Consider the following 18,487-nt stretch of genomic DNA (forward strand, 5'->3'; position numbering starts at 1 on the left):
GTGGGTGTTTGCTGCCTTTTTCCTTCTGGAGGGGGGGATGGCTGAAATCCAGGGGCTGTGGAATACGGGTGAAGCTGCCACGTGCTCGGCTGTCCAGGTGTCACCCTCCTCCTCTCTGTGTCAGACTGGGAGGATCTTTGACTTCTCCAAGGGAATTTCTCACTGCAGAGCTGCCCCGGGGAGGTCCAAGCTCTGGGAGACCTTGGACCCTGTGCTGGGGTCACCTCATGTGCGTGGCCTCGTTGAGGTGGAGGGTGGGCAGTGCCCAGCACTGTGTGTTCTGTTGTGTTCTGTGCTGTCCTGGGGACGTGCCACAGCAGCAGGGCCGGGTCTGTGTGGCCCTGGCTGAGCCCCTCGGGGGCATCCTGGGGACATTTCCAGCCTCTGTCTTGAGGTTGAGCTGTGGCTGCACCTCCAGGGGGCCGGGCCAGGGGACACACCGGGAGCAGTTGGTGCTCGGGGTGCAGGAGGGGAGCATTGGGGTGCTCGAATGAGGGCAGGAGGGGTTTAGGAGGGGATCACCCACCCGCATCCCTCCCCATCCCCCCTCGCCTGGCCGTGTGTGGGCAGAGGGGTGCTCAGCATTCCCCGGGATCGGGGAGGGGGAAGGAGTCAGACTGGCCCAGGAATAAGACACGGAGAGGCAGCGGGAGGGTGGTGGGTCCCACCCACCCTCTGCAGAGCCCCACGATGGGAGCCCTCTGGATGGAGGGGGAGGAAAGCCGAGACCTGCTCGGCAGCAGCGATGCTGCAACACCACCCCCTCTTCCCACTGCCCCCTCCGCCCCAGCCGCTGACGGCCTCCGTGCCCCCGGGCCGTGCTGGGGGTGATAATGAGTGACAGGAGCTCAGGACAAGGTCCGCCGCCTGCCCCTAAATAGGTGCCAGCGCCAGCACTTCACGGCGCGTCGGCAGTGCCCGGGCTGCCCTTCGTCCCCAGGGAAACCACGAGTCCTCAGGGCCACCACGAGTCCCCAGCCCCACGCAGGGCCGCCCCCGGTCAGCCGTGGATGGGAACAGACCAGCTGGAGCATCCCGCGGGAGCCCGGGCACTGCCGCGCGATGATGCCCCGCGTCACCCCAGGTGGTGCTCGGGCGTTTTCAGAGATTGCAGAAAAATAAAATAAATTTAAAAGAAGCATCCTCACGCTTTGCCCTCATCCAGCCCCAGCTGTGCAGCCCCCTGTGCTCAGCACAACCATCCCCTGCCCTCGGAGGGCTCCGGAGCCCCGAGGGGGCCGTGCCGGTGCTGTCCGGGGTCACCCCCTGCCCCAGGGGGCTGTGAAATGGGTGCAAGACGGGGCTGTTGTGCCCACGGCTGACCCCGTCCTGCAGCAAAATAACGATGACAGAAATGGTGCTTGGGGAACGTTGAGAATACAATGGATTTGGGAATGGAAAAGGCAGAGGACAGCAGGGTTGGGGGCAGTGGAGGAGGAGCGTTCCCGCTGTGCCGCTCCAGTGCCCGCCGGGCCCCCGGGGCCGGGCTGGAGTTCGGGGGGTGGTTCTGGCCCCCTCACCCCACCCTGGGCACGGCCACCGCCCGCCCCCGCCTTCAAAAGGACGCGGCCGTGCCCCGTTCCCCGTGTGCCCTCAGAGCCATGGCAGCGGGCCCGGAGGCCGCCAGGGAGTGCGGGATCTGCTACGAGGCGTACTGGGGGTCCGGGGGGCCCCCCCAGGAGCTGCCCTGCCGGCACTCGCTGTGCCGGCGCTGCCTGCGCAGGCTGGTCTGTCGCGCTGCCTCCGTGACCTTCGTCAGCTGCCCCTTCTGCAGGATGGTGACGCTGCTGCCCGAGGTGTCCCCCGGTGCCCCCCCGGCCTCGGGGACCCCTTCCTGGGAGGAGGAGGAGGATGGGGAGGAAGGCGGCGGTGCCCCCGCGGGCTCCGGGCGAGGCTCGGGGCGGCCCGTGGCCGTGGAGGTGATGTGCCCGTCCCACGGGCCCGTCTTCGCCGTGAGCGGCTCCGTGTCCCCCTGCGGGCCCCGCGGCTCCGAGGCCCCGGGCGGCTTCGTGCTGGGGCTGCTGGGCCGGGGGGGTCCTGCTGGACGCGCAGCCCCCGCTCGCCTCCATGGAGAACCTGCGGCTCGGCTTCGCCGCCGGCATCCTCGTGCTCATCGTCTCCACCTTCTTCCTGCTCGTCTTCCTCAAGTAGGTCCGGATGGCGGAGGGGGGCTCCCGTCCCACCCCAGCCAGCCCCAGTGATGGACCCAGCGGCGGGGCAGGGACGGCTCAGCCCGTGGATACCTCGGGACGCGGCACCCCTGGATCCAGCCCGGGCACTCGGGGCCCGCAGGACGCTCGGCTGCCCCGCACACGAGCCCCGGGGCATCAGACTCTTTAAAAATTAACTTACTGCAGCTCTTTCCTTCCCCCCCGGGGTCTGGCCGTGCTCGTGTTCCATTCCTGACATTCCCGGCCCCTCCGGACCCCACGGCAGCAGCTCGGCGGGAGTCACAGCGGGGGCCGCGCTCACTTCCCGGTGGAAAATCCCCCCGGCTGCACCTCAGAACACCGGGCATCGGGAACAGGAAGGGTCCTGCAGTGCTTCCCTGGGGGGAAAGCTGTTCCAAGGCAACTAAGAGCCCTTTCCCGTGTGGACAGAGCCTGCAGAGGGACGAGGGAGCCGGGATGGGCCCCGCAGAGACTCGAGCCATTAAAGCCAGACGTGGGCCCAGCACCGTGTCCAGTTGTGTTTCTGTGAATCCAGCACAGGCAGGGCAGGGCTGAGCACCAGGCCCACCTGTGGAAAAGGGGTTCCTCTTCCCCAGCTTCCCCCCACAACTCCCTCTTGGGCACATCCTCAGCAAGGTCCCTCCCTGTCACCAGAACTCAGCACCCAGGGTCAGAATTGGCCCCTTCACAGCCCCAGTGACAGCAGCATCCCCTCCTTGGCCCTGGCATGTCCATCCCTCCCAGAGCCTGCTGGCTCCAGAGCTCCCTCACCCTTCCTGCACCCAAGGCAGGTGCACTCACAGGAACATAGTTAATTCAGATCCTGAAACTGAGCCAGAAATAACCCAGGAGCTCCAGGCTGAGGCAGAGGGAGATGGCAGGGTGGGGAAGGAGTTGTGTTACCTGCTGTGAGAGGGCCACGTTTCAATCTCAGCTCCAGCACCCCAATCCCTGCCCAGGGCTGCACTTTCCTGCAGCTCCAGAACAGCTCAGAGGGGTGCTGGAGCTGCTGCCAACCCCTGTGAGATTCCCCAAGTCCCCCTTCCCTAAAGCCTGAGGAGAGCCAGGTGAGTGACCCCTGTGACCACCACAGTTCTTCGGTGCTTCAGCTGCTGGCACTGACACTGCCCAAGGTGAGAGCCCGAGGAGCCACAGTCACAGCACAGGGGACCTTCTCTCCTGCCCCAGGAGAGGGGCTCAGCAGCAAGAACATGCCCAGAAGATTCCTAGATCAGATTATTCCTGATTTAAGTCACTTTCCAAGTGAGAGATGAAGCCAGACTAAAGTAAAGCTCATGCAAGCAAAAAAATACAGGTTTAATTGCACTTTATTTTCCAAGAAGTGAAATGCAAATCCCTCAGGTTGTCTATTTGTAACAGGGAACACGAAGTGGAACTTGTTAATTATGAGCAATGACCTCCCCTGGGACAGTGCATGGACAGGGTCCAGAGGCCACATCAGGGCACCAACACTGGGAGCAGCACAAGGAGCCCCAGAGAAAATCCAGGTTTCAAACACCATCAGGGTCAGCACTAACTCCTGGAGGGGCTCCCAGGAAGCCCCAGCTCAGGTACCTGGCACCAGGGTGGCTGTTTCACAGGCTTTGGTCTCTGCCCAAATTTCAGCTGCATTTGGCAAGTTGTGGCACTGAGGGTGTGGGGCAGGGACGGGGACCAGCCACACACCCCAACAGGAACACCCAGAGCTGTTTTGGGTGTTTTCCTCCCAAGAAATCACCTTTGGGAGGACACAGACGTAGTTCCAGTCACAGGTGATTAGAGGCAGTTGTAGAAACTAAATTGCAGTAGATTTAGTTTAAGCTGTTTCATTTTATTAAGTGAAAGGAGTTGTTTTAAAGACACCAAGGGCTGCTAGTTTAGGTTGTGTTAGTGCCAATGAGTGAAGAGTGAAAGTGCTGTGAGAGCCCCAAGCTGTTTGCCCACCTCTGTCCTTGCTCCTTTCCCCTCTTGTCCCCCTCAGCCTGAGGGGTTACACCCCAAACCCCACACCTGCCCAAACACAGCCTGGGGTGGTTACAGCTCGTGTTCACCATCACTGTGGCTTAATTTGTGCTGTGATGGTCACACTTGAACAGCAGCAGAGCCAAAGGCACAGGGGAGGGGCTGGGCTGCCTGCAGGGACTGTGCTGCTGCTCCCACTGCCAGGGAAACACAGCCCAGCAAAAATCCCCTCAGCTCTGGCCAGAGGAGAGGAGCTGGCTGGGAGGTCTCTGTGAGCCCTGGGGGCCCTTCTCAACGCACAGCCAGGGGTTGGGCTCCTTCAGCCACCACCAGGGGCTGGTCTAACAGAGGCCTGAGGGTCAGCACCACCTGTGCCACAGCTCTGCCTCAGTGCCCACCTGAACCACCTCAGCCCCAGGGGTCCCCCCTGCTTGTGCAGAGCCAGTGGCTCCCAAGAAAAGCCCTGTCTAGAGTCTCATCTCCAGCAGCACATGGCTCATACCCAGTGGTGAGAGGGTGCAGGGAATCTTGGAGCCACCCTGGGCACTAAGAAGTATTCCAAGGAGATCTTCACTGGGGAAGAAAAGGAGATTTTAGTCTGATTTTTCAAACAGGCTGTTTCCCCTGCAGGGTCCTGCCAAAGCACTTCACAAAGTTCCTATTTGCAGAGTCTGAGGTTCAGGAATCCAGGGCTCAGGGAGGGGGACAGCAATAGGATGTGCTGTGGCACTGGTTGGCTCCTGCACTCCAACAGGAGTAGCTCAGAGCAACAGTAGCTCTGAGCTGGCAGCTCAGAGCAACAGGGCTGAGAGTGCCCACGAGTGCAACAAGAGCCACTGCTCTCAGCCCCCTCAGTCTGCAGGACTGCAGGGAAGTCCCTGCTCATTCCCAAGTGTCCCACTCGCCAAGTGCTCAGTGCACAGGAAGAGGCCGTGCCCAGAGGAGACATCCCAGCCAGACCTTCATCCCAGCCAGTCCAGATCATCATCATCATCATCCCCAAACAGTGGGGCAGGAGGGGGACGTCCCTTCATGCTCTGCAAGGCAAACCAGAGGGGAATGGTCAGCCTCAGCAGCTTCCTGCTGCTTCACAACTGGTACCCAAATTGCTCCATCAGCTTTAAGGAGTTGAGAACAGGAAGCCTCATTACCAGGGTTTTTTTATGTCTCACATGATGTCTTAACAGTTAGATTAGGTTTAGATTAGATACCAGGAAAAAATCCTTCATGGAAAGGGTTGTTGAGCGTTGGAATGGGCTGCTCAGGGCAGTGGTGGAGTCACCATTCCTGGAGTGACAGGGATGTGTGGATGTGGCACTTGGGGACAAGGTTTAATGGTGAATGGTGCTACACTGACAGCTGGACTTGATCATCTCAAAGATCCTTTCCAACCTTAAGGATTCTGTGCCTCTGTGATTCCAGGAGCTCCTTACAGGCTAAGAGGGATCAGAGAGGGGCCAGACACCAAAACCCTTCCATTAACCTGGCAAGTCCAACTGACTTCATGCCAGCAGGAGTCTGCCATCACTCCCTCAGCCAAGGTAACCCCCTCCCATCTCCATCACCAACACCAGATACTCCTGATTTACACAGGGAATGGGTGGGAAGCTCTGAGCTTCAGCAGCAGCCAGGCAGGCCCTCCCGGCAATGGGGAGGATCTTACATCCAAGCTACAGGTTAATGCCTGAACCAGGGCTGGAAAGACCCAAATACATACCACTTCCTCCTCATCCTCTTCTTCAGAGGGAACTCGAGGCTTCAGTGGTTTAGGACATGCTGTCTCAAAGAAGTTGTCATCCTCAAAGAGGCTGCAAGGAGATAAAGAATGAACAGCTCACTCCCAGAGCATGGGATTTGGTTTTACAGGTTGTGTCACAGAGTGATGGCAAAGCTTTGTCACAGAGGTAAACTTTTAAGGCACAAACTGTTCCCCAGTGCAGGGTGACACTGGGACCTGGCAGCCTCCAGTATCAGGTTGTACAGGAACTGCAGACTTCTCTTGTGCTCCCCTGGGAATGTTCTCCACTGGCTCCAACAGACAGGGAGCTGCTCTGGGGCTGTTCCCAGTGGATTGTGCCCTGGCAGCCTGGACTGCGCCAGCTCCTGGCTTGTGCCATCCAGTGCCAGCACCCAGAGGGTGCTGCAGGCCCCACATACACCCTGCCCTGCCAGGACAGGGGCACTGTGGAATCCCAGCATCACACCTTACCTGGGGCTGGAGCCCTGTTCCTGCTGTCCTGGGGTTTCTCTGGTGACAGCTGAGCCCAGCTCTGCTGTGCTGGACACTGAGGCAGGTTGTTCCTTCTCAGGATCAGCTCCATCCCATGGGTCTGAGCCACTCCCCTCCTCCCCATTTAAGGGAGGAGGCTCCAAACCTCCCACAGCCTCCTCTGCCTTCTGCTCCACAGCTGGATTTGCTGGAAGAGCTGCCACATCCACTGCTGGCTTGGCTTCTGGAACAGAAGGTTCTGCAACTTCTGCCTGCAAAGACACTCTGGAGGGACTGTGTTCTGGCTCAGCTTTCCCAGTGGGATTGCTCTCTTGCCTGTGCTCCTCCTCAGGAATAGGCTGCCCTGCAAGTACAGGCCCCTTCTCAGGATCCAGGTGGGATTTGGCTGTGGGAGAGAGATGCTCCCCCTGGACCTTCTCCTCCTCTGCCACCCCATTGCTCCACGTCTCCTGCTCCTCCTCAGGAGTTCCAGGCCTGGCAGAGTGAGGGGCAGTCTTGCCTTCCTGCTCAGACACCATGGGGCCTGTGGTTGTTTCCCCAGGATCAGCTGGGAATGCAACACTCTGTGCTGGGCTATTCTGCACGGACTCTTGGTGGTCAGTCTTTGCTCCAGGTGATCCCTCCTGCCTCACTGTTCCAGATTCCTCCTTTTCACTGTCAGGATCTGGTTTCTCCTGCTGCCTGTTGAGCAGCTGCAGTGTCACAGTCTGAAAAGTGGAGCAGAGAGAACGTGGGTTGTACAGTGAACACAAACCATCAGGTTCCTGCATCACTCCTACTCCTGGGCTGCTTTGGCCCCCACAACAAATTCTGCTGCACAGTTACTTCAGACTCACAACAAAGATCTGAGTCTTCAGCCCAAGAACTGTTCTCCCACACCAATCACCTGGTGTCTCTCATGACTGTGGTACCTTAATAGTGTTCATGACAACCCCCAGCACTGTCCTGCCACTGTAGGCCTCGTCCAGCTCAAATTCACCTCGAAGGGACTGAAACACACTGTTCATGATCTTCTTTACCTGGAAAAGAGCAAGGTAGGAAACAAAGAAGTGATTCACTGTTATGTGGAGCACTGGACTCAATATAAGGCCCTTCTCCAGGTGAAGAAACAATAAATGCAGCACACGTGGTTTTTTAAAGAATCCCCATAATGCAGATACACCAGATCACCTTAATTCAGAATCATTCTATATACATCAAACCCATCCCTCCCAAACTGAGGCAGGTTGCACATGCCCAAGGCAGACTGACACTTAGGCTCTTATTATTATTTCAATTTTTAAATCTAAACCTCAAATCTTAAGTCTCAACCAAAAAAAAAAAATAATCAAGCAACAAAGTGGGCAGCAGGAAGATGGAGAGAGACTATTTAAAAGAGTGACAGGACAAAGGGGGAATGGCTTCCCACTGCCAAAGGGCAGGGTTGGATGGGATATTGGGAAGGAATTCCTCCCTGTAAGGGTGGTGAGGCCCTGGCACAGGTTGCCCAGAGAAGCTGTGGCTGCCCCTGGATCCCTGGAAGTGTCCAAGGCCAGGCTGGAGGGGGCTTGGAGCAACCTGGGCTAGTGGAAGGTGTCCCTGCCCATGGCAAAGGGTGGAATGAGATGATCTTAAGGGTCCCTTCCAACCCAAACCATTCTATGACTGATTCTAAGATCCCATCCTTTCTTCCTCTGTGGACTTGGCTACTAAAAACACAGTGCTCTGTGGAAAAAATAGTATTTTTCCTTATATCAACTCAAAGAGAACAAATCAAGGCAAACTGATTTTAGTAAGGAGAAGTATTGGAGAGTCCAGCTCACTTCTTCTGTGAAGTCTGCAGGTGAGGATCCCTCCTGACCCCTCTCCAGGGCTCGGATCCGTTCTTCATAGTGAGCCTTCAGCACCACAGCATCTGCCTGAAGGGCTGAGAACTGCCAAGGGAAACCACAGTCAGAGCAGCTCCACAGGCACCTCCACCATGAGCCTCACCAGGGATGGCGGATCTGGGAGGGGGTTTACTGATGTAAAACCTCAGTGTAGATTTAAGCAGGGCTTTGATAGAATTGGCTGAAAGCAACAGCATCAAAACAAGGCTACTCAAGCCAGCCAGACCCTTGGAGAGCCACAGCTGTGCCATCAGCTCCTCAAGTAACACCAAGAATGGGTGCAGCACTTCCTGAGATCCCAGTGAAGCAAGGGCTGGTCTCATCACTGGACATCCTCTGGTTTGCTGCAGGCCAAGTGACATTATCCCTTCCCTCTCATATTCTGGAACTCACATCCTTTTCTTCTGGACACAGGCAGACTCAGGCTAGTGATCCCAGAACTCCAGTTCCCATCCAGATGCTCTGTTATTCCCTTTACCTTCTCTTGGATAGGCTCCAGTTCCTCCAAACGTTGCTGAACCTCTGACAATTTTTGCTCCTCTGCTTTTTTCGATTGTTTTAGAGCTGTGAGCTGAAACACAGGAACCAGAGCCCATCTGTTACAGCCCCTTGCAGTGTCAGCCACCTCACAACAGCTTCTGCTCAGAAACAGCCACTCAGGGCAGCGCAGATAAGCAGGAGAGATTGTAGCTGTTGCTTCGGCTTGGCTCTCCCTCCTTTCATGAGCCCACCAACCCATGGAACTGCACGTGCAGACACATCCCAAGCTCCAGAACCATCAAGAAATTAAGAAATCAAGCCACAATTAGGTGGGAGAGGATGTTCTTTGCAGTTACTGGTTATTTAGCATTCCATTTCAGCAACAAGGAGCAGCCCTTTACCTTCTCTTCCAGCTGGGACAGCTGCTGCTGCAGGGAGTCCCTCTGCTCACACACCTCCTGGTACTGCCGGACGTGCTGCTCCTTGGCCGAGGCCAGGGCACGCTCACATTTGGCTTCCCACTGGGATTCCAGCTCTGCCTGGATGAGTGACAGCTGCCCATCAAGTGAGAGAGATCATTAGGAACACACACACACGTGACCTGTATTTGCACAAGTGGTGAAAGCTTGGGGCTGGACATGTGCCCTGGGCTGGGACACCCAACACAGAGTGCAGCCCTGCAGCTGCTCCTGCCCACACCTCCCTGATCCAGCCACAACCCCTCGGGCTGGACAGAAGGTCTGGCTCAGATTTTAGATCTCCTAGCATATTTCTAAGCAGCCTCTCACTTCTCAGCAGTCCTGAGAGAAGTGTTCAGAGGGTGTTCTTCTCTCTACTACAAACTCAACTCGGTCCCCCTCCTTTCCTCTGTTTGACACTAACCCTGAAAACCAAGCAGGAAATGCTTTCATTCTTCCACTATCTGAGCATTTTCAAAACTATTTCCTACCTGTAGGTTTCCTACAGGCCTTCCAGAATTGGAGCAGAACTCCCCTGACCCCTCACCTGCTCTGCTGCTGCCTGGTCAGTCGAAGTCCGGGCCTTTTTCAGCAGCTGCCGGAGCTTGTCCAGCTCCTGCTGATACGACCTGCGTATTTCCTCCATCTCCTCCTCTGCCTGAGCTCTCTCTGAGAGGGATTTCTTCTTCCTCTCTGCAAGATTCTGCAATACAGACCACATAGAATAGGCCACACTGCACCAAAGCAGCTTCTCTTCCTCAAGCAGAAAGAAATTCTCAGAGCAGGGAACCTTATCACAGTAAATCAGCACCAAGGATCCACCAGCACAGGGATCTTTGCCTGCAGATGAGTCAAAATTTACTTAACTTGCATATTTAAAAGCAAGAATGTTGGGTTAACTTTCAGCAAACAACTGAAACCTCCACCTCTGGTGCTGGCACTGGACATACCCTTTCCAGGGTCTCCTTCTCCACTTTCAGGTCCGTCAGCTCCTCCTCCAGCGCCGTGATCTTCATGTCCAGCTGCTTCCGGCTCTGCTTCTCAGCTTTGAATCTGCTCCGAGTGTCCTCAGAGGCTTCCTGGAGCTCTGCAAAACCAGAGTGGGGTTTCAGTGCTACACACACTTGGGGGCTGAGGGGGAGGGACAGTGTCTCCTGCACAATGAAGTCAACAACTCTGCTGGTGCCTGCAGTGGGGGCTGAATTTATCAAGAGCTCCGGTGAAATGGCAACGCTTCTCACAGGATCATGAATTGTTAGGGTTGGAAAAGGCCTTTGAGGTTATGAAGTGCAACTGTCAATCCAGAGTCACCACCATGTTCAGCACTAACCCACGCCCCCAAGTGCCACATCCACGTGCTTTTTGAACGCTTCCAGGGATGGGGACTCCACCACTGCCCTGAGTAGCCCTTTCCAATTCTTAACAACCATTTCTGTGAAGAAATTCTCTCTGATTTCCAACCTAAACCTCCCCTGGTGCAACTTGAGGCCATTTTCTCTCATCCTGTCCCTTGTTCCCTGGGAGCAGAGCCCGACTTCCCTCCCCAGCTCCTCCCTCCTGTCAGGGAGTTGCAGAGAGTGAGAAGGTCCCCCCTGAGCCTCCTTTGCTCCAGGCTGAGCCCCTCCAGCTCCCTCAGCTGCTCCTGGTGTTCCAGACCCTTCCCAGCTCCGTTCCCTTCCCTGGACACGCTCCAGCCCCTCCATGTCTTTCTTGTGAGGGGCCCAGAACTGAACCCAGGATTTGGGGTGGGGCCCCACCAGTGCCCAGCACAGGGGGATGAACCCCTCAGCTTTTAACTTTTCACCCCCTCATCTCTGGGTCCTCTGTAAGATGTTGGACAGAAACACCAAGAGACTGTTGTACAAAAGGCATCCCCCCTGTGACAGGATGATTTGGCCACTTTCAGCAGTAACAAGGATGCACACACCCTTCAGACATGTCAGTGCACCCACACCCTGTGACTGGTGCTGGGGAAAGCAGAAGCAGATACCCCAGGAAAAAAAGGGAAAAACTATGACTTATAAAAGAGGAAAAGGGACACGAAGGGCTCCCGGGGGACAGGCAGGAGCAGCCTTACCTGCCACCTGTGCCTGCAGCTTGTTGAGCTGTGCCTCGTGCCGCTCGGCCTCCTGCACGGCCGCGGAGAGCTGAGTCCTCAGGGCCATCTCCTGCTTCTGGTGGGCTGTGAGCTCCAGCTGCAGTTGGGACACCTGGGCTGTGGCAGCTGCCAGCTCCTCTGCAACTTTGGCCTGCAGTGCAAAATGGAGCAGGGGAAAGGGAAGGGAAAGAAGGATGCGTGAGGAGGCGCTGGAACTGTTCTCCCAGGAGGAGCTGATAAGGTGCTGGAGGCTTTATCAGGGAACACATCTCCACACTGAAGAGACAGAGGTAACTGTTTTGCCATGTTACTGTGAGTTATTTGGCTGTAACCTGCCCACGCTGACGAGAAAATTGCACGGGGCCACCAAGAACCTCGTCACCACATTAATTCAACTCAGTGAGTTTTCCTGGAAAGCTCAAGTGTTTTCAAGCTAAGTAACAGTGTGTGGTGGCTCTGCTCAGAGTTTTCAGGCTATGACAACACTAAAGCCTGGGCTCCAATATCTAATTATCCTCCATAAGCTTACAAATCCTTGAGGAGCCACATAAAACACAGGCTTGTCCCAGCCAAAAGAGCAGACCTCGAGCTGCCCACATGGGCAAGGCCAACATTTCAGAGCAGAGTTTTCACAGTCCTCTGTTGACCTGTTTAGATTCAGTATTGCTGAGTTCAGTGACTCACAGAAAGCCAGGCACTAGTACAGCTTGTTAGACAACTTGCAAACAACATTAGGAAAGGCTCAAGGCACCAAGACAAAGACACAAAGTCACATTCCCAATCTCGTTGCACGACACACAAAATTCAGGATGCTCTGCAAAGACAGAACTTGCACAGGGAACACCTAAACAGCTTCCACATCCATGCCTGCTTTGAGATTCCCAGCAGGCTTTCACTGTCTTGCTACTGGCAAGTTCAGGAGAACTGGATTTTCTCTCTGCTTTATCCCCCTAAGAGAATTCCCTTCAGACTAAGACCAACACCTTCTGGCAGAGAAGAGCTGTGAGCAAAACTGTTCCAACTATGGTGAGGATGACTATGTGCTGACCCTGAGGGCTGAGATAACACACCATTCATTTTAAAGAGGAGGCAGCACTTCAGAGACTGGCTAAAACCAGATCTGCTGTCCTCTTATGTCTCCATAAGTCTCACTGCCATAGTAACTCCTGGCATGCTAAAACCAAACCCATGGCACAGCTGAAACACATGGAAAGGTTATTTTAACACTTGCCTTTGCCTTTAATGGCAAATAAAGCAAACAAAAATGGGAATTCCTATGGCAGGAAGTGTCACTAGATGTAGTTTCTGCAGTGTCCATACTAGCTCAGCTCCAGCTCTCAGGAAGAATCTGACCTGTACCTGCTCTGACAATGATATGATCATATCCTGTTTCTCCCGTGGAGAGGTGGAACCAGCAGCAACGTGACAGAGTTCTTGGAAAGGGTTCCCCAAATGAGGGGGCAGTGGGGCTACACTGCTGTTATAAAGCCGTTTTCCAAGTGGAAATCAGTGCTAATTCAAAGTCTGGGACAATTCTTTTCATGCCAATCAGTTTGTAGCTGGTTCAAGAGGAAGCTGGGCTGGCACTGCCTGGGGCACAACCATCTGTCACCTACACAGTCAGCAGACACTGCCTCACCTGGTCCCAGCCCCGATCCACTGGCAGCATGTGCTGGGAAGAGAAAGCAGTGACAGGAAACAGGAAGGGTTAAGAACACAACTTGAAAGGCAGAGGCATTCATCAGCAGAAAAGCAAAATGCTTCATACAACAGGAGCCCAAGGCATGCCAGAGAAGCCTTTAAATTACTCCAAGAACTGTAAAAGCTTAGGCAGAAAAAGGTAATGAAGCCTGATGTAAAAAGAACAACACTAAAGGTCATCTTACAGGTATGTCACACACACCACAGAGGTGGGACAGTCCTGCATGGGACCCCTCCCCTGCACTGCACAGGTGGGGTGTTACTTTTGGTACACAAAGCTTTCCCCTAAAGCTGTGGTGTGCTCTGCCAGGGCCAAAGATCTATAACCCCAAAACAGCACCCTACTAACACCTCTTCCTGGTGACCCTGGGTACAGCTGCCTGGCCTGTGCCACCAAACAAGTGGTGGGTCCTTATTTGTAAGTGCAGAATAGATAAAACAGCTTAGAATTCTCCTCCCTGGTTTTGTCTGTCCCTAGAGATCTCGGGGGTTGCAGTCACAGGGCAAGCTGGGTTAGACAAAAGGAAGAGGAAGGAATAGCAGCCTTCACATTTACAGTCAATACTCTCAGAGAACCAGAGGAAATCTTCTCCCAGTGCAAGTCATGGCTTTGCTGGTATGGCCTGAAGTCTGTTTGTGTAACATTATCACCCAGGCAGTGACTGCTGAATCAAGGGGGGTCCTACTGAAGATGAGGCCCAAAAGATTCCTGAAGATCAACTCTCATACTTCCAAAAGATGATTCCTCCCCAAGTTACTTATTGTGCAAGCTGGATGCTGTCCTCACTGAGAGAAAGGAATTTAATTCATTATTTCAATCTGACTTATTCCTGGTTAGAATCTCTCACACTGCCCACACATTATGGGTATGCAGCCTGGGCTCTGGGTGGAAAAACAGCCCCCCTTCCCTGTCTGCTCACACCATTATCAGCCACCCCTGCTCTGCTGTTACCACACTCTGGAAAGCTGCAGTTTGTGTCATTTTGAGGTGCCCCAAGTTATGGTTCTCATGCACAGCAAGCACTTGTGAGCTCACATTTGAACTGGAGGATACACAGCTCAGCAGGGGAGCTCAGGGCAAGACTTGGTGTAATTTAAAAAGCCAGTGCTTGAGAAAGCAGAGCAGACACCATGCAGTGAGAGAGCCCAGAGCCAGCCCACCTGGGCTAGGCTGGCCTAAGTGGATATGCAGGGTATGCAGCCATGCATAAGTGCATTTAGCTGGTTTAAAAGCTATTAACCAACAGTCCCTTTCACAAAACCACAATGTGTTATTGGCAGAAACAAACATCTCTTGATTAGTATTACAAAAAGTGCAAAACTGCAGTGAAGAAACTCTAGCAGGAAGTAAATTTTCTTACAGCTACATTCACTCTGTTTAAACAGAGTGAATAGTTAAACAATTAAATAGAAGGAATAAAAAACTGTCACTGCAACCAAATAAATGAAGTATTTTCAACCCAAAAGCCCTGTCACACACAACTCCTCAACACATTGGCCATGTAGCTGCACAGATAACCATAAATCAGGCAGAGATAAATCACTTAACATTAAAGCATAAAGACCTACAGTTATATCCAGTTATATATGTGCTGCTTTTGTCATGAAAGCCAACAAAATATTCAATTTTTTTCCTCAAAACAAAGTTCAGAACTACAGTTGTCTTAGAAGACAAGGTCTAAGCCTTGACTAAGAAAGTTTCATTCAGCATGTTTTAGTGCAACAACCAGCCCCTTTCCTGGCTGCTCATGTCACCATTACCTTCTCCTGCTCTGCATGCAACACTCTTGCCTGTGTGTTCTCATTTGTTGTCTGCAGTGAGTGGTTCCTCTGCTCCATCAGCAGGTTACTTTGTTCCACATACCTGTGAACGGGGGAGACTCCATGAGGATTTCTGTAAATACATGACTTGGAGCAGAAGGTTCATTCAGAAAGGTGATATTTCAAAGCACAGAAGTTCTGTTTCCTTCGTGGCAAGTCCCAGGCCATTTTGTATGATGTCCTGCACTAAGAGTCTGGTCTCAGAGGGGTGAAATGGGTGTGCCTGGCACAGAATTTATCAGCTGGGATAAGTGCTTTACCTCTCTGAAGTGTATAACATTCCTATCACACAGTCAAGAGTTTTGATACCTTGATATCAGCTCAGCTGAACCAGGGACACCACATTCCCTACAATTTCCTCCCCCTTACTAAAGAGTCAGCAAAAGTCAAGCAACACCCATAAGCAGGGTAAGTGTCCTCAAAGACAGCAGGAGGGTTTTTTCCCCCCTTTTACACACTCACTTTTACTGTAAATCCCAGCTCTGGAGACAGGCCCTGCAGAAAAGGGGGAGGGGGAACCCCCCCTTTTTAATACCTTAAAAAAAATTAAAAATATCAGAATATGGCTTTATCCTAAAGAACACCTCTTGGTTATGCCCAATCCAGTTTGAGAGTGCAAATGCAGAGAGGCTGCCCCCTCTCCCCCCTCACCTCTGATTGCGCTCGATCAACTCGCTGATCTTCTCATTCTGCTCCTCAATCCGACTGCTCTTCTCAAAGATCTCCTGCTTCAGTCTCTCATTCTCCTAAAGCACAGCCCAGCATGAATATTCAACTTAGGCTTCCTTGCAGCAGTTCCTAAACCTTTGTTTTGTAGAGATGCAGGGCAGTGGTGAGGCTCATTCCCTTCTGGGTGACATCCCAGGAAGGCTCCGTGCTGTGTTCAGCAGGGATCCTGGCACAGGACAGTGGCTGTCAAGCCACGTCCTAGAGAATATTGTGTCTGGTTGGCTTTTTCACCCACAAACCCCAAGATTATAAGGCAGCTGTTAAGAAAAGCTAAAAAGCATAGAACTAAGTAGTGAAAACCACAAGTAGGTGGTTCGTGCAACATGGGTACTTCAGCTGTGACACTGTTCTGTAGGATGTTGGGGGTTAAGTCCAGGATGGTTTGGGAAGAGGCTGAACTTCTCTCACAGGAACTTTTGCCAAGGCCTATTAAATACCAACAACTCTGGCTCAGAAAGCACCCAAACCCCAAAGGGCTGAGGAGCAGAGGGGTGGAAATCATTGTGTATCTCACACTGGTTTTGGACATGCAAAAGCATGGGTGGATGGTCATTTGGGCCAAGCCACTACAGCTGCTCCCATTAGGAATAACAGTGGGATCCAGCTCCCAATGGAATTAGCCAAGCCAGGCTGGCCAGGCTCACCTGGATGATGCGCTGGATGTTGCTCATGATCATGGAGGCTTCCATGGTGACAGAGGAGATGCCAGGCAGCAGGGAGCTGTTGGCAGTGCTTTGTTTCTTCAGCTCCTCCACCTGCAGGGACAAGCCATTCTTAAGCTCAGAATGGGTGTGGGGAAGAGTCAGACACGTGCAAAGGGGCACTTCACTGTTCCAGCTGCTCAGCTGCAGGGTACAGGCTACTGAATCGACTGTGACACCTCCTGAGGGGCAGGGAATCTCCCCAAATAATAAATCACATGATATTTAAGACAGTAAGAGACAGCACCTTTCCCCAAGCCTTTGCTTGTTCATAGCAGTTGAACTGCTACCACTTCAAGCTCTGATCATATTGGAATTTTAATTACTGTATCACCTACAAACTTAGGCATTTGAACAGAGCCAACTCCTCAGACTAATCTGGAGAGCACAACAATAATGTCATTTAAAAGCCATACACACCTTGGCAGCCAGGTGATCCATTTTATCCACTACTTTGCTCACAGCCAGTCTGATTTCAGTGTTGTGCTGCCGAGCTTCTGTCATCAAAAAGGAAGTAACATCCCCAGGAGCTTGAAGGGAAAGGAGAGAGATCAACAGTCACAAGGGGAAATGCTTCATAGTTTGAAGCCTGCCAGATAGGACAGCCACTCTCTTCCCAGAAATAAAAAGGACATGGTATTTGGAAAACTAAAAATGCAGGTATTTCCCAAATAACACGAACAGGCTGGTTTGTGAGCACAGGAAATTCTTGAACCACGTGACAGCACTCAGGTCAACAAGAACAAATCCCCCAAACACACTACAAAAGTAGAGGTATAATCAAACAACAGGAATGGAAGTTGGCTCCCAAAAAACTGAACTGAAAAAAATCATGCTCCAAGAAAAGCTCAGCTCAAGACTTACAGGACACAACTGAAATTATCTAAACAGTTCTTTAAATGCCTTTAGTCCTTCTCAGGTTGTGCCTTTTAGTAATTCTTTCCCTGGCTGGTAGAACAGCTGTTTACTACTAATTATAAATATAATTGGAAGCACCAGCTATAAAATTCCTTTAGTAATACACAGTCTGGGAAGGCACCTGGAGATTCCATCCCCTTTCACACTGTATAAAATTTCTTAAGGTAAGAAAAAGATGGATATTTACTGAGGGATTTTTGCCTCTGTTTGGTATTGAAAAATAAGCATTTGTGAAACAGCACAGCAACACAGACAGGATGAATATGTATGTGTATGGCTACTAAATCTGCTACTAAATCATCATTACAAACAGTTTATTGCAGGTGTTGCAGCCCTCTGAGAAGGAGATACTTTTTAAAACCTACCTTGGTAAGGGGCAGGATACATCTGACCCACAGGCTGGAGCTGAGAAGCAGATGCAGCAGTTTGGGGGTAAGCAAATGCCATTCCTGGATATGCCTTGCAGAACAAGTTCAATAGGTTAGAATTGTGTGTATTGGTGTTTTAGTATTTCCCCCCATCCTCACAGTTCAGTGGCTTTCACATTTTAAGCCCAAGAGCAAGGATGATGTTTGGAAAACAAAAACCCAAGAACTAAGGAGTTGGAAAGTCAAATTATACAACAGTCATAAAGGGAAAATAACACTCACTCTTCTTTCAAGGCTTAGATATGTGTTCAGGTTAGCACAGCTTAAAAAATTACCCTCTTCACTCAGATTTAAGAAAAGCAAGTTACTCTACACTAGTGAGAGTCAAAGATGAGCATGTGAACACATCACTCTGAAGTTATGCTAACCTGAACACAAGGCTCAAAAATGCAACACAACTTTACTGCTCGTTGCTCAAGTGCTTGGAAGCTTTTATTGTATGCACTACAAAACCAGACATTAAACAAAGCCTGGTTAATCCTTAGTTCAACTTTAAGAAGCCATCAGTAAAGAGAAATTTAGCTCTTTTTGATTAGGTTCTAAGAGGCATGTGATGGACACCTGAGTCCCAGAAAATAGCCTGGAATTCTCATCCTTATGTGCTGCTATGAAGTCCTTGCTCCCAGCAGTGGAGAAGACAGTAAGACTTGGGAGAAAGGACAGAAGTGCCAATATTCTCCTTGATTTCATGTTGGTACCTGAAAGCTCTGTGCTCCTCCAGGCAGGGCTGAGTGGGGCTGGATTGTTGCAGGAATTAAAGCAGCAGAAGATACTGAGGGTGCAGCACCAGATGCTTGAGGTACTGAAAAGGAAGAGAGAAATCGAGGATAAGTACCTAGAAATTGGTCAACTCAGTGTGAAAAGCAAAAAAAAAATTAAAAGGAAAAAAAAATTAAAAGGAAAAAAATTAAAAGGAAAAAAA

The 18,487-nt window shown here is 52.2% G+C and overlaps 1 protein-coding gene across 3 annotated transcripts in view; it reads right to left on the bottom strand.

Moving 5' to 3' along the window:
* Positions 1 to 3,481: 3,481 nt before the first annotated feature.
* Positions 3,482 to 18,487, bottom strand: part of FKBP15 (FKBP prolyl isomerase 15) — a 26,540-nt gene continuing 11,534 nt past the window's right edge. For 2 of the 3 annotated variants that reach the window (XM_027649909.1, XM_027649908.1), the window contains exons 14-30: positions 18,264 to 18,367; positions 17,503 to 17,596; positions 16,640 to 16,749; positions 16,163 to 16,273; positions 15,441 to 15,535; positions 14,730 to 14,832; positions 12,907 to 12,939; positions 11,247 to 11,418; positions 10,120 to 10,256; positions 9,717 to 9,872; positions 9,113 to 9,265; positions 8,710 to 8,802; positions 8,166 to 8,276; positions 7,275 to 7,382; positions 6,335 to 7,070; positions 5,851 to 5,948; positions 3,482 to 5,170 (exon numbers count right to left, since the gene is read on the bottom strand). In XM_027649909.1, the coding sequence (XP_027505710.1) occupies positions 6,339 to 7,070; positions 7,275 to 7,382; positions 8,166 to 8,276; positions 8,710 to 8,802; positions 9,113 to 9,265; positions 9,717 to 9,872; positions 10,120 to 10,256; positions 11,247 to 11,418; positions 12,907 to 12,939; positions 14,730 to 14,832; positions 15,441 to 15,535; positions 16,163 to 16,273; positions 16,640 to 16,749; positions 17,503 to 17,596; positions 18,264 to 18,367 (2,312 nt within the window). In that variant the 3' untranslated portion in view covers positions 3,482 to 5,170; positions 5,851 to 5,948; positions 6,335 to 6,338. The remainder of the gene's footprint in view (positions 5,171 to 5,850; positions 5,949 to 6,334; positions 7,071 to 7,274; positions 7,383 to 8,165; positions 8,277 to 8,709; positions 8,803 to 9,112; positions 9,266 to 9,716; positions 9,873 to 10,119; positions 10,257 to 11,246; positions 11,419 to 12,906; positions 12,940 to 14,729; positions 14,833 to 15,440; positions 15,536 to 16,162; positions 16,274 to 16,639; positions 16,750 to 17,502; positions 17,597 to 18,263; positions 18,368 to 18,487) is intronic. The other variant, XM_027649911.1, reaches the window with a different exon arrangement.

The sequence above is a fragment of the Corapipo altera genome, unplaced genomic scaffold (genome assembly GCF_003945725.1).
Source record: "Corapipo altera isolate COAL_440 unplaced genomic scaffold, ASM394572v1 268, whole genome shotgun sequence".
NCBI lineage: Eukaryota > Metazoa > Chordata > Aves > Passeriformes > Pipridae > Corapipo > Corapipo altera.